Source organism: Neurospora crassa, linkage group VI (assembly GCF_000182925.2).
Source record: "Neurospora crassa OR74A linkage group VI, whole genome shotgun sequence".
Lineage (NCBI taxonomy): Eukaryota > Fungi > Ascomycota > Sordariomycetes > Sordariales > Sordariaceae > Neurospora > Neurospora crassa.
Genome location: NC_026506.1, coordinates 12,991 through 26,558, shown reverse-complemented (window position 1 = coordinate 26,558; position 13,568 = coordinate 12,991). Strand labels below are relative to the sequence as shown.

At 53.9% G+C, this 13,568-nt stretch overlaps 4 protein-coding genes across 4 annotated transcripts; 1 reads left to right on the top strand and 3 right to left on the bottom strand.

Moving 5' to 3' along the window:
- Window positions 1-664: 664 nt before the first annotated feature.
- On the bottom strand, window positions 665-2,101 carry NCU11342 (MFS hexose transporter; the record flags this gene model as incomplete). The annotated part of the gene is made up of 2 exons (XM_001728103.2): window positions 665-1,602; window positions 1,657-2,101. 2 exons carry the CDS (start codon window positions 2,099-2,101, stop codon window positions 665-667), a joined length of 1,383 nt encoding a protein of 460 aa, XP_001728155.2.
- Window positions 2,102-4,716: 2,615 nt separating this feature from the next.
- NCU07138 (hypothetical protein) lies at window positions 4,717-6,173 on the bottom strand. The gene is made up of 2 exons (XM_955228.3): window positions 5,484-6,173; window positions 4,717-5,427 (listed from the first exon to the last, which is right to left on the bottom strand). Exons 1-2 carry the CDS (start codon window positions 5,843-5,845, stop codon window positions 4,953-4,955), a joined length of 837 nt encoding a protein of 278 aa, XP_960321.1. The 5' UTR covers window positions 5,846-6,173; the 3' UTR covers window positions 4,717-4,952.
- A 447-nt stretch (window positions 6,174-6,620) lies between these two features.
- On the top strand, window positions 6,621-8,706 carry NCU11341 (translation initiation factor eIF-2B). The gene has a single exon (XM_001728102.2). The coding sequence runs from the start codon at window positions 6,744-6,746 to the stop codon at window positions 8,520-8,522; it is 1,779 nt and encodes a 592-aa protein (XP_001728154.1). The 5' UTR covers window positions 6,621-6,743; the 3' UTR covers window positions 8,523-8,706.
- Window positions 8,619-12,716, bottom strand: bek-2 (beak-2). Its single transcript, XM_955229.3, has 4 exons — window positions 10,121-12,716; window positions 9,960-10,037; window positions 9,596-9,899; window positions 8,619-9,535 (listed from the first exon to the last, which is right to left on the bottom strand). The coding sequence occupies exons 1-4, from the start codon at window positions 11,470-11,472 to the stop codon at window positions 8,852-8,854; spliced, it is 2,418 nt and encodes an 805-aa protein (XP_960322.2). The 5' UTR covers window positions 11,473-12,716; the 3' UTR covers window positions 8,619-8,851.
- Between the last annotated feature and the right edge of the window lie 852 nt (window positions 12,717-13,568).

Sequence of the window (13,568 nt, the reverse complement as noted above, 5' to 3'; positions counted from 1 at the left end):
AGTGTTTTTGGACACCCTAGTAACCAGGCGCCGGTCTATTCTTGAACCACATCTCACTATTACATCCTCCCTCATTCATACCTACCTACCATTTTTGCTCTGCCTCGCATGCCCTCATATCACTGTCCCCGTTGCTCTTTCAACTCAATTCCACCGTATCCACCACCATGCATCGCCCGATCCCTCTCCAACGGATTCCCCAAAACGCCCTTGTGGTAGATCTCCTTCTCAATTTGTCGCATATCAATATGTCCAACGGCATGAACACCATCAAAGATGCATGCGACTTCTTCAAGAGTGGGGCCTTTTGTCTCGACGTAGAAGAAGTAGACAAAAGTAAGTTCCAAGCAGTTCCATATAGTGTAGAACAGAGTAAAGTTCCAGTGGTGAGGGAGATTATCCCAGGCTAATTTGTTGGTTTGGCTTAGAGGAGTTAGCATTCAACCTGTTGAGCGGCATAACGGCAAAAGGGGGGGAAGAGCGGGAACAGAAGCAAAGCGGGTAGTGGAGGGTGGTGATACAGAGTTGGTTGAGGAAAGAAACATTGTTTAGGTGAAAGCAACAGGAAGCGTAAGGAAGGAGCGACAAGAGTGATATTAATAGAATGTCTTGATGAGATGAAAATGGAAGGGTGGGCAGTAAAAAGAAATAAAAGGAAAAGGACTCACTTGGAGATGGCAAGCACAGCCTGCATCGTGACATTCATCAACATCATGCCTTTCGCCCTTAGATGAAACGGCAGGATCTCCAGCGCATATGCCACTAACATTCCTGAAAACCCAATATCGTAAAAGATACCAAAGATCCAGATGAACACCAACTGCGTATAGCCAATGGTCATATTTGTCTCCCCATCATGTTCATACGCCGCGCCCGTTGCCGTCCAGCACGCAAAGCTCACGACCATACCGCACGTCGACATCAAGAACAGCGGCCTGCGTCCAAACCGGTCGACATTCAGCGCGGCGAAGATGGTAACGATCAGATCCAGGATCATTTTCCCCGTCGAGATGGCCAGCTTATGGCTCTGCTCCGTTATCCCCGCCCCGCCGTATACAGCATTCATGTAATTGCTGAACAGGGCATTGCCAGAGTACTGGCTAATGACACCCAGCGAGATGATAATGGCCAACCGCCACCTATTTCCCTTGGTCCTGATAAAATCGACATAGGTCGATGCCTCATCCAGCTCCTTCTGGATGCGAATCGTCTCTTTGATCTCACGAAACTCGAACTGTACTGTTCTGTTGAGTCTATCACCGCCGGCATGCCACTTGGCGAGTATGTCGAGGGCTTCATCATGGCGTTCCTTGTTAATAAGGTATCGTGGAGATTCAGGAAGCCACCAAATGCCTGCGAGCTGGACGGCCGAGGGCAGAACCTGCAGGAGCGTGATGGAGCGCCAGGACCAGTTGGAGGCAATGTTGGACGTGCCCCATGCTATGCACGACACCAAGAGCGCGCCGGCATTCCAAAGACAGTTGTAGATGGCGGTGACGGGGCCGCGATGTTGCGGGTGGACGATCTCGGTGAGAAGGAGGGGGGAGGCCATTTGTGCGAGTGAGTTGCCAAAACCGAGGAGGAACCGGCCACCCATGTACACTGTCATTGTTAGTAAACTCCCTGAAGAAGGCGAGAGAAAAGGTAGGTACCTACTTCCGTAACCGTTGCAAAAACCAGTTAGAAATCCCCCAAATATCATGAACATGCAACCAGCTACGATGGAGGGCTTTCGTCCATAATTATCGGCCACGTACGGGGTTATAACGAACGACAAGATTGAGCCGATGTTGAACATGTTATTCAAGATTGCCAGCTTGCTATCCTCAACGGGATCTGCAAGGTCCGGGTTAAGCTTCGTCTCCGGGAAGAAGAAGTGGTTCCACGCATGGATCTGTTGTGATGTGTTCAAAAGCATGCTGTCGTAGCCTGTCGTTGCCGATGCCACCAGAAGGAAGGAGGTCATGCCATAGAGCTTCCTCAAATGCGGTTCCTTTGTCCAGTAAACCCTCTCAAACCGCGGAGATTCTACCTCCGCAATCTCGTCGTAAATCCCCAAGACATTGTCGGGGGTTGGGTTGGGCTTGGTATGGACGTTCATTCCTTCGTCGGGAGCCCTTTCGTTGGGGCCGCCCCCAATTTCGACCCGGATCGTTCGTGTCGTAGGCGTCGTTGTTGGCATTGACGTTGAGGATCAAGGCTGCTGAGCAGGGACAACATCAAGTTGGGTTTAGACTAGGACACGTATGCGTAGAGGTAACCTTCGATCAGACTGGAGTCGACAGTAGGTTGAATACCACGACAGGACATCGGAGAAAGAAAGGAGTAGCAGTGAGGGTTCCATCACCGAGTAGTATATGAGGATCCCCAGAGCATCTAGAGTGTGATCCCCAGCGGGAACCAGGCCAAAAGGGTCCGGGGAAGCATTGACATGCTGAAGGAGGCAACAAGAATAGGTGATCATTCTGGGGTAAGCCATCGTCGCGACATCCCGGTACCCATGGATTGACGATGCGAGGCCACTGATAGACCCCTGGGAAGAATTTCATCTCTGTTCGGTATGGTCTATCTCAAACTTCACTTGCTTGGCCAAGTGTGGTGTCATTCTTGATGTGATTTAGACGAAATGCAGTAGTGGAGGGCCGGTACGAGGTCTGACTGGACTATAATCCAGAACTTTAACAAAACGGTGAAAAGACGGGGTCGCCAGCCGTCGTTGCATCGCAAGTGGACGGCACCTCTCATCAATGATACTGTGCCAAACAAGACTTCTTGCTGTATGTTGTATGCCTGGAAGTGGTGTAATGTGAATGGCGGGGAAGACGGGTTCTACCTTGCGGAGAGTCTGCGCAGGTGAAGGCATTCTCTCACCCAATCGTGATGATCTCTTGTCCCGTGTATAGCGATTATTGATGACCTGTACTAGCAGTCTTGAGTTACAGACAATCGCACAATATGGGTTGCATGCCACGAGACCCTCCTCGTCTGTGCCTGGCGTCTTCGTTCCTCAAACCTTTGGTCCGCCATGATCGAACGAAGCTTCTCGAGTCTGAGTGCAGCACACGCGAACTCGATTCCTGAGACATCTTTGCAGGTTGTAGAGCCCCTCGCTACCTCACGGTCGGTATCGCTTATTCATGTGACGACTTGCCGAGAAGGGTTGTGAGACTGGCTAGACCGTCAGTTGTAATCAGGAAGTCTTACTCCCAATTCCCAACAGTCAGGAATTATCGAACGTTCGACGCGTCGGATACCCCATGGACGGGTAAAGAGCATGGCTCGCTTAGTTGTCCCTGAAATAGAGCCAGGGGAGCTCTCGTGGTGCCCAAGTTGTGGGAAAAGGTGACGCCAATCCATGTCGGCAGCGAGGGATGTTCATCCGACTGGGGTGGATGGGACGGTGAACCGGGCGAGGCAGCATTGAGTCGAAAACGCCATGTTTAATTTCGCTGAAGCACTTGTCGTGTTGTGCTACGGACCAACAACTTGTGTGGACGAACCTATCAGCAAGCTCTGCATCTGCCAGCCGTCGCCTGACGTATTCGATTTAGGAAAAGAGGTTGGAGCAAATATTCGAGCTGTGACGCACAGTCTTGAAGTGTTGATGAGAACTCGGAAGATCTGGTGGTCTATGTCAGTACGGCTGCATTCGTAGGTAGTAATGATGGGAAAATGCCCTGTTGGTAGGAGGAGGTTACCACTGATCCATCTTTTCCACGTGGAATGGGAGCAGCGAGAGAGCGACCCAGGTGCTCAGACAACTCCCCCAGCTTTCACTGTGGAGATCTTTGTCCATCAGGTTCAAGAACATCCACATAGGTAAGATCCAACCGCCAGTCCAACAGCAACTTCCGGATGGTAGGGCAGGGCTGTGACAGACATGGAGTGACATTATCCGCCGTAGACCCCACTTCCCGTCGTTCCATTAGTGTCGCATCCCCTGAGTTTCACTGCAAAAGAAAAAGGAGGACGTCCCCGGCCCCGACCGGGTCGTCTCAAGCGGGCCGCTGTTCCCATCATTTTCTCCAATTTCCCCGGATTTTCGTCGCCTCCATACTGTGCCGCCAATACCAACGCCGACTTGTGATCTAGGGGGGTTTGGAGTAACTTGGCTTGAGTGGTCGGCAACAATCGGTTGTGTGGGAGGTGCAAGACGCGGGAGATTCATGTTTCTGTGACAATTCAGTTCCAACCTACAGGTACCTCTAAGGCAAGATGGAATGCACAGGATGGTCACTAATCGAAAACGGAAACTGGGCAGCCCCGCACCGACCAAGCCCACTCAGCTGCACACACTGCCTGCCGCTGAATGCCTTTACTGTTGGAACACTACCTACAGTGCAGTGCCTGCCTGGGCGGCCCGTACCACTGCCTGTCCTCGCTCACTTTGTCCAGGCTGGGCTCGAAAAGTGACAACTGAACCACCAGAGAGAGGAAGAAAGAAGGAAGGGCGACAGCACGATGGGGTCCCAGACCTGATGACAGCTTCCCGTCCTCGCCAATCACCACACTGTACCACTGCAATGGCAAGAATGCGTCGCGACACGGAGGGAAACACCAACTAGCCGAGTTGGAAATGAACGGACAATAAAGTGCCTGTTTTTGATCCATCGCACGTCCCCCGGTGTTGCCTCCTGCTCCTGGGTCCCGTCATTGCTAACAGCGGGATTTCACTTGGCAGGCAGCAACGCGCCCAGAAAATGGCAAAGGGAACTTGGAAAGGGCAAAGGGGAAAGCCGTCTTTGATGGAGTCCGGTAAAACTCCCGTCAGCTACAACTTCGACACCAGCAAACGAACAAAGCAGTTCGCAATGCGTCGGTGCATCACCTATCAGAGCAAGCAGTCTTCCATCCTACAGCCTACCCCCTCTCCACCATCAGTCAGTCATTCCTTCCGACTCCTTGCTTTAGCCTGTCACCTCAATTGCCCTCCTCAACATATCACACCAAACTCAGTTCCCATCAAGATCATTATTATCACCATCGTCGTTGTCCTTCCCCTTCCCACTACCACTCAACTCCAACACTCCAAAAGCCCACTCGTCCACCGCCTCATGCCCCTTTGTTGTCAGATTTGTCTTCATCCAACACGTGTGATGGGTTTCCTCGTCGCTCGTGATCGCACCCCATCCCGCTCCGGTGCACCCTTGCTTCTCCGCACACTTATCCAAGCACGAGTTGAAGCTGGTCGTGTTTACGGAGCCAATGTCGGCGGCTTCTCCTTTTCCAAAGTCAACGCCACAGAGACGCTGGAACTTCTTGCTGCTGCTGCCACCGGGGCTGCTAGAATTACCGGCCACCGTTGCCGTGTAAAAAGTTCCGTTGATGGATGGACACTCAATTTTTGCGATGGTGGTCGCAGTCGAAGACGCACTTGAAGTGCTGGTGGAGGTGGCAGTTGCGATTGTCGGGGATGAGGTGATTGCCCTAGATGGGTTCATTAGTTCTGGTCACTGGGTTGGATACATGGAAGGAAAACCTACCCAAATCCTGCCGTGATGCTCGCTTGCGCCAACTTCAAGTCATTCTGGGCATCGTGGAGGTTCTTCTGGCTCACACCTAGACCTGCCGCAAGACCAATGACCGTCGCAAGAAGCAGGGCCAAGGTACCGATGACGGCAAGTGCGATGCTCCGTTTCACCGTGAGGAGGGTCGACCCCGACCCGGCACCTGTGTTCTTTTCTGGCAACATCGGGGTGCCTTGGTCCGGATATGGATGTCGAATCTCGCCGGGCACAAAACCTGTCTTCTCCGCTTGCTGAGGACCGGGGAACGGCTGGTAAGGGTGTCCAGCTCCGACCTGTGCTGGTGGTGGGTATTGTTGCTGGTAGCTGTAGCTTGCCATTTTGACCTCGTCTTAAACGCCGACAATGGTCGAGACCTCAATGTTATATGTCCAATCGACCAAGCCCCGATCCACACCAGCGGCGCAGCAAAACCAAAAGCTGAACATGATCTTTATGAGATTCTGGACCAGCGTCGGACTTATACTAAAAGGGGCGTCAGGGGCTCGATGTGGTACGAATGAAACGCCCGAATGTTGATGCTGTGCAAGGGCGCTGAGTAACACCACCCTTCAATGTTCTTGGCGAGAACGGCTGCTATTCTGCGGACCAGTTATGATCGAATTTATCTCGATGCCTGAATAAGCGCTAATGATAGGTAAACAACGCACCATTTCATCCTGCCTGATAGCTACCGTTGTATTTGATATCAGCCTCACTCCCTAGGTATCGTGAGATAGGTGTAGCAAGCAGAAGGCTCTGGGAGTGATAAGAATAATGGGGAGGCATTGCGAGTATGAAACTATGAATCTGTATGAAACGCAAAATCGCAGAGAAACCACAAGTGACTAAAATTCTGCGTACTCTGTTTTGAGCCTAGGTTGTACGAATACCTAGAAGTAGCTATCACGTAGTGTCTCGCGTTCCAGGTGTTTACCTCTAGGTACCTCCTCTTTGCGTTATTGTCAATCACAGCCCCTAACCCTTATCTGTTGATCTGGCCCTCGATAGACCGGGGCACTTTGAGGGTGACGTCATCGTACCATACCGCTCATCGCGACATTGCAGCCGAACAAATCCAACGTTGTAGGTAGGTATTCATCTTCCCTTCCTTCAGTTCTCCATTGGGCGAGCGCTGAACATAACCTTGTGCAATTGTTGACGAGCCTACGCTGGATCAGCTTGCGATATATTGCCCATCACCATTCTACCCACATCCTGCATCGGTCGTTATCGGAGATGTCCACCTCTACCCCGTCATCCACTGCTCCAAGTAGCTCTACCAACCACAAGCCACTAAAACGCCGATCCGTGGTCTCTTCTTTCATCTTCAAACTCCCCCCTGCTTACTTTTCCCCTCCATCCTCCTCCTCTCTACCGACTACCTCCAGTTTTGATCCATCTATCCAAAAACCACTCGTGGCTCTGTTCAAACGCTCCGACAAAGTCAGCACTTACACCCATCACTACGCGCCCATCTCCGGTTCCATCGATTCAACCGACCCTACCCCCCTTAGCGCAGCCTGGCGTGAGATTCATGAAGAGACCACTTTAACTGCTTCCGACCTGAAACTCCTTCGGCAAGGGAAGCCGTACACTTTCTCTGATGAATCAGTCGGGCGAGAATGGACAATCTGGCCGTTTGCGTTTTTGTTGAAGGACCCGGCTGGGGATGGCGAGGGAAGCGAGAAGAGAATAAAAATCAATTGGGAGCACGAGGGGTGGGCATGGTTCGATCCGTTGGACGTGCGAGATACTGAAGATTTCGGAGGAGTGCCGAAGCTGAAGGAGAGTTTGAGGAGGGTCTGGTTTGAGATTGATCTTGGACTTGAAGCCGGAAAAGTGCTGGCGGAGGGGTGTAAACGTCTGGAAGAGGATTATGTGAGTGGGGCGAGGCAAATGGCAGGTGATGCCTTGCGTATCTTGCGGGATGTGATCGACAAGATGGACGACGGTGTCTTGGATGGAGAGAATGGAGATGGGAAAGAGGCCAAATGGTGGAAAGACATCAGAATGGCTGCATGGCATCTGTGGAAGAATGGACGGGAGAGTATGGGCGCGGCGATCATGTCTGCTTTGTTGTCTGCTTTGGCTTCCGTTGAGGCTAAAGTTTTCCAGGACCATGCCACCAGGTCCAAGAGCAGCGGAAAGCAACTCAAATCAACCATCATCTCCATTTTGGACCGGGAGATCTCCGCCCGCCCCTTGACCAATGACCAGATTTCCCGATCGTTCGCTTCCTACATCTCCCGTAACCTCCCCTCCTTCAATACACCTCAAAAACCTCTTTCTATACTGACCTTGTCGGAGTCCTCCACCATCACCCACGCCCTTTCCCATCTCCCCATCCTTCTCCCCAATTCCGTCCTTGATATCCGCGTCCTTGAATCCCGGCCCCTGCTCGAAGGCGTCTCTCTCGCCGCCAGCCTCGCCAAAGCTCTCTCCACAGAGTTGGCATCCAGTAACGACCGCCAACATAGCATCACCATCTACACCGATGCCTCGGCCTGTCATGCCACTCGGGGGGTGCAGCTGGTGGTGATAGGCGCCGACCGCATCGCTTCAGACGGCTCAGTGAGTAACAAGACTGGCTCGCTGTCTGTTCTCCTCGCCACTCAACACAACGCAAAAGAAGCCAAGGTGGTAGTCCTTTGCGACTCGGAAAAGGTGGCACTCCCTGGACCGCCAGAACAACACGTAGTGGAGGATCAGGGTTTGGAACAAGTGACGAGGGTGTGGATGGGCGAGGGCAGTAGTAAGCGGATTAGAGGGGCTGCCAGGACAGTATTGAACTTTGCTCATGCCACAAGATTTGAGGGGAAGACGAAAGAGAAAAAGCATGAAGAAAAGGAGAAGACGCAGGTAAAAGTGGAAGTGAGAAACGTGTCTTTCGAGTGGTGTGCCGGAGGGCTCATTGATGCTTACGTTACTGAGGAGGGCGAATGGAATGATGAGAACGTGAAGAAGAAGTCAGAGGCGCTTCAGGGTTTGGAGAAACGACTTTTTGGACTCTTGTGAGCTGATGCTGCAGTGGTACCGGATGATAGAAAAAGGAGAACGATATCAGCTCAAATCATCAAGTGTCAAGGGCAGCCCATGGAGTGCGCGAGGGTACGGAGTTTTACCAATGTGTCATCGAAGAAGGCAAAGGATGCTTTGAGGTCTAACAAATTTAACGCTAATTCTATCAAGTAAAGGGGTATAATCGCTAGTGCCAATGCCTGCCGTGCAATTTGTATCATGAGACTTCTAACAAGCAAGTGCATCCGTGGTGTCCAACACATGGGAACTTCCAAACGCCAAAGACAAGAAGGATGACACGAGAGAACCAACAACATAACATGGTCTTAGGCAAGCGAATTGCCCGGTCTATATACCTGCATACCGTCATCATCCTGCCATGTCTTGAGCTCCTGAACAACCGTGGTACCGTCTTCAGGTCTCACATTCTGTAACCAGCCTTGCACATGGCTGGGATACGGCTTCGTCGGAGAGCCCGTTATCGGGCCCGAGAGGGCACCCGGTGTGGTCTCTCTGTTCACAGGGCTATGCACCGATCCGCTCTGCTGCTTCTCCGTGGGGACAGACAGCTGCTCATGCTCCTTGCGGTGAATTACTTCGTGCAGCTTATCGACCAAGGGCTTCAGATCGTTGAGGACGTTGTGACAGTCCTTCCCATAGTCACTGCCCGTCATCGCCTCATTCTTGAACACCTCCTTTGCCTTGTCGATGAGGAACATGTCGTACACTCTTTGGTTGACAAAGAGGATTTGATGCATCAGAAGGATGATGGCAGCATTGAAGATGTGATGGAGGTCCTGCACGAGCAGCTTCTGGCCGGGGCTGATGATTTGTAGCCGTCTGCCGATGCGGAGGTTGCGCCGTGCGGCATCGCTGCACTTGCGAATGGCTCGGGTCCAAGGATTCTCCGGTTCCGCTCCGGGGCCCTCAAGCCCAGGTGTCAACCAGGTATTGGCCACCTTCTTCTTAACGGCGGTGAGGAATGCGGGACGGATTGCCAAGATGATGAGCTACAACCGTTAGCTGTCTGCCATGCACATCATGTCAGGGGTGAAAACAGGGTTGCATACCTGATTGTAAGCCATGTGCAGTGACAACAAAGCCCGGTCGGTACCGAGTGCCGGGTCCTCGGCTTCGGGTTGGAGTGCATAGTAGTAATAGTTGCTGGGACTCTCCTCCAAATTCTCGAGCTTCAAGCTCTTGGGCAGGTTCTCATGCCATTGATCAAGCTTCCCAATCGCGACCGAAAAGGGCAGCTCATCGAACCCGTCGGCCGGCTTGTTCGCATGATGACGATAGCTGTTGTTGACGATGTACGCGGAAATCTTGGACAGTTCCACATGTGCACACAGCCCAAGCGGCGAAGGAAGGCCCCTATCGAGACACACCATTAGGCCAAGTACGGTGAAGGTACGATTGAAGGGTACAACTCACGGGGCTTCCTGTGGCAGGGACAGGGTAATGGCTTGATGAGGGACCGCGGGTGGGCGACCCATCAAGCAGCTCAGCCAGCTAGAAGAAACAGGTATGTGTCAGCAAGTGGTTGGCTAGTTGACGCTAGGAGGCAACACGGGTGGGAAATGGCATGGACTAACCGATCGATGTTGTAAACCGTCCAGAAAGTCCTACGCTCGACCTCGGTGACTGAACTTTCCCTGTGCACGCCGTGCATCACGCTGAGATGCATGGCGTTGCTGATGGCCATGTAGGCGGCATCTCGGCGATTGTTCTCCACCAGGTACAGGGCCATCAGGGCCAAGACGGCCACGTTGTAAATTGTGTAGGACGTCATGTCCAGGGGGTTTCCGATCAGCATCCTAGCCGCCGCATAGTGGGCTTCGCCCAATTGGCCATCCACCCGGGAATTCTCCTCGGTCAGGGTCAGCAGATGGGTAAAGGCAAAGGCTGTGTAGACCAATGCCAGTTGGCCGTGCTCCCGAGCGGTGTGGTTCCGCGGTTTAGTGGTGTCCAGCTTGAAGCCAGTGCCAAAACCGGACTGGTCCGGTAGCGCCATCTTGGCGGGGTCCTGGAATGGCCAGAAAAAAATGCCGCCGCACCCTGCCTTGCCGTTGTCGTCCTGGAGAAAGGTCTTGAACTGCGTGATCATGGCCTGGATTTCCAGCTGCGTGGGGATGCGCGGCTCCACGTCCATGGTCGGAAGCAGGAGAGGCCGGGAATCGAACGTCTGGTAGCGACCAACCGAATTGAGGAAGGTTGCATTCCTGCTGCCGTCGGGCGTCTCAGGGTTGGGAGAGAGACCTTTGGAGGCCAGCGGCTGCGTCGTCTTGATGAAGGCCTTGAGCGAGTCAAGGAAGGTGGCGCCAGAGGTTTCTCCAAGGTAGCGAGCGGTACCCTCAGCATCGGCCAGCATTCTGCCGTCGTCGACGGGGTAGTCCATCTGCATCTCCGTGTCCTCATCGATGGAGAAGGCGGGCTCAAAGTTGTGGTTGTGTGCATGGACAGGGTAGTCATAGTGCGACGTCGTGGACGTGACCGAGCCTTCGGTGAGATAGGCCTGGCCGGCGGCCCCTACGCCGTCTGGCGAGTCGATGCTCATGCCGCCCTGATCCCCTTCCTGGACAGCCTGCAACGGCTGAAGCAAGCCGCTGAGGTCAATCTTGCTGTTACCATTGCCATTGCCGCCAGCCGCTTTGCTGGTGATCTGGAGTTGACTCTCGTATTTGGCTATCTTGCCGAGCAGCCCGTCAATGTAAGTCTGGGGGACGGTAACCTTTTTAACGCCCTGGGGGTAGATGCACTGGCGCTGGGCCTGGGTGCACTGGCGACACGGCTTCTCGCCCGAGCACTTGATGCGCTTGACATTGCAGTTGTTGCAGGCGAGGGCCACGCGCTTGCGTTGCTCGGGCGCGACCTTTTTCCGCCGCGGGTTGACGGGTAAGCGAAAGTTGGGATCGTCGGCGCCCGAACTCTTGGACGACCTCGGCATATCTGAAGCCAGCTTGTCGGTGTGGTGTTGCTGTCACACCTGTATCCCAAGTGGTGCTTGCCTTGGGTTCTGGAAGGAGGAGGGGAAATGCCGAAAAGTTTGGCGAGAAGAGACGATAGGTCAGGGACGGTAGGATGATGAGGCGATTGGGATCACACTGGCACCCGACCACACTTTCCATCTGGCAGTGTGCGTCAAATAGCCTTGGTTCTTGCCAGTGCCGCGTCGTCCTGTTCACCTCCTGTCGACGGCGAGGATGGCGATGATGCGTTCGGCAGGTAGTCTTTGTAGTTGAGAGTGAGTTGTCAACCGGTGAGGTGAGTGAGATGAGAGCCCGGGAGTGTCGGCGGTCGGCCGGCGTCAATGAGCGATGAGAGGTGAAGTGAGGCCGGGTGATGTCGATCGAGGTCACAGATGTGCAGGCTTGACCACTGCACACAATTAAGGACTCGCTGACAACGGCTCCCCCTCTTGACCGACCGGTGTGGTCCGTGTGGTCGCGATGGTGGTGGCACGTCCAGACGGGGCGTCAGGTCGTGTCGTTGGGGGGAGGAAGGAGGGTAGTTAGTTGGGTGAACGAAGCTGAGAAGAAGCACCGAGGGAAGACGGGAAGGATGGAGGAAGAGGAGGGGAGGGAGTGGAAGAAGGAGGAAGTGAAGAGAAGAGAAGACTGGAAAGAGGGGGGGGGGCGAGTCAGGTGAAGAAAAGACGAAAAGGCAAGACCGAAAGACGGCAAGTGTAAATGCAAGTTCTGTTCCGCCAAGTCACTCACTTCCTCGCTCCAGAAGAAAACGGGAAGGAGAAAACGGGGACAACGGGGGTCAGTGGTTAGGTCGTCATCCACAACGGGCAGCAACGACGGAGAGACGGGACAACGGGACAAGGAAGGTCGGGAGCAGCAGCAAGGTGAGTAGGGCAGCCGCCGGAGGAGAAGTGGAATCAGCCCAGGTCGGGATGGAATCGAGACGTCGACTTTCAAGAACCACACCCGGATTTCCAATTCGTTCGTGCTCAAGATCCCGTCACCGTCGGCCACACAGCACGCAGGTCGAAGTCGAAGAAAAGGAAGGAGTCGGCGACAAGCGGCGGCTGATGATTAAGCTAGCAGCGAGTACCGCACTGGCATCGGTGTCAGTACCCGTCCGTGGATTTTGTACCCGCGCCGGCCACTTCCATGCGCTTTTGGCGGATTCGGATTGCGTGGTGCGAGGATTGGAGGGATTCCTTGGGGGAGGGGACGGACGGGAATGGATGGGAAGAACACCACCGAAATATTTGCAAGGTACTCGGTGATAGCAGGCTTTGTGGCAGCTAAGTCCGTTGCCGGGGCCTGAGAGGGCTTGCCAGGGGCTACCAGGGCTCGCTGGGGCGCCGGTGGGCACACGGCCAGGGCATACACGCGGGTGGGGGGAAGACACCCCGCTAACCCAAGCTACATCTGGAGGTAACGTACCTGCCGAGCTGCCCTAGAGCATGTCTTTGGTACTGTATCCGGAAAACAGCCCGTGCGCACCCGCTCTTCCATCGACCGTCGGAGCCCACTGTTTCCTCCCACTGGTCCCGACCGGGTACAGGGGCACGGGGCACAGATGTCGAGTGGGCAAGTAGAAATGTGGACTCGGAGGGGTAACATGTCCATGGCGGGTACCGCAGAATCACAGATGGCTCGGAGGAGGAAGGTGAGGCAAGGGCGGTAAGGTAGTCCAAGTACCTACTGCAATTTTCATTTTTTTTCCCTTTTTAAACCCGCGACCGCCCTTCCCCGTTCGCTTCATTCTGTTTGTTTGGTCATTTCATCAACATGCAATAGCTGAGACGGGAGGTATCCAAAGCCTTGGAGGCAAAAACATGGGACAGAACAGGCCCGGGCTTGACATTCGCTCCTTGTGCTACCACAACTCGGTCCTCACAGCCTGTTGTTGTCTGCTCTTGCCGGTTCATCCTCATGCATCAGCCTTCACCGGGATGCATGGACCATTTGCGCCGACGGCACCGGAAGGGGGGAAAAGCACCCAATGGGCTGATGCCCGATTACTTCCCGACTCCTCTCCGTGCAGTGTCTTCAAAAAAGCTTACCTTGCGTCGAGGTTGCTTGT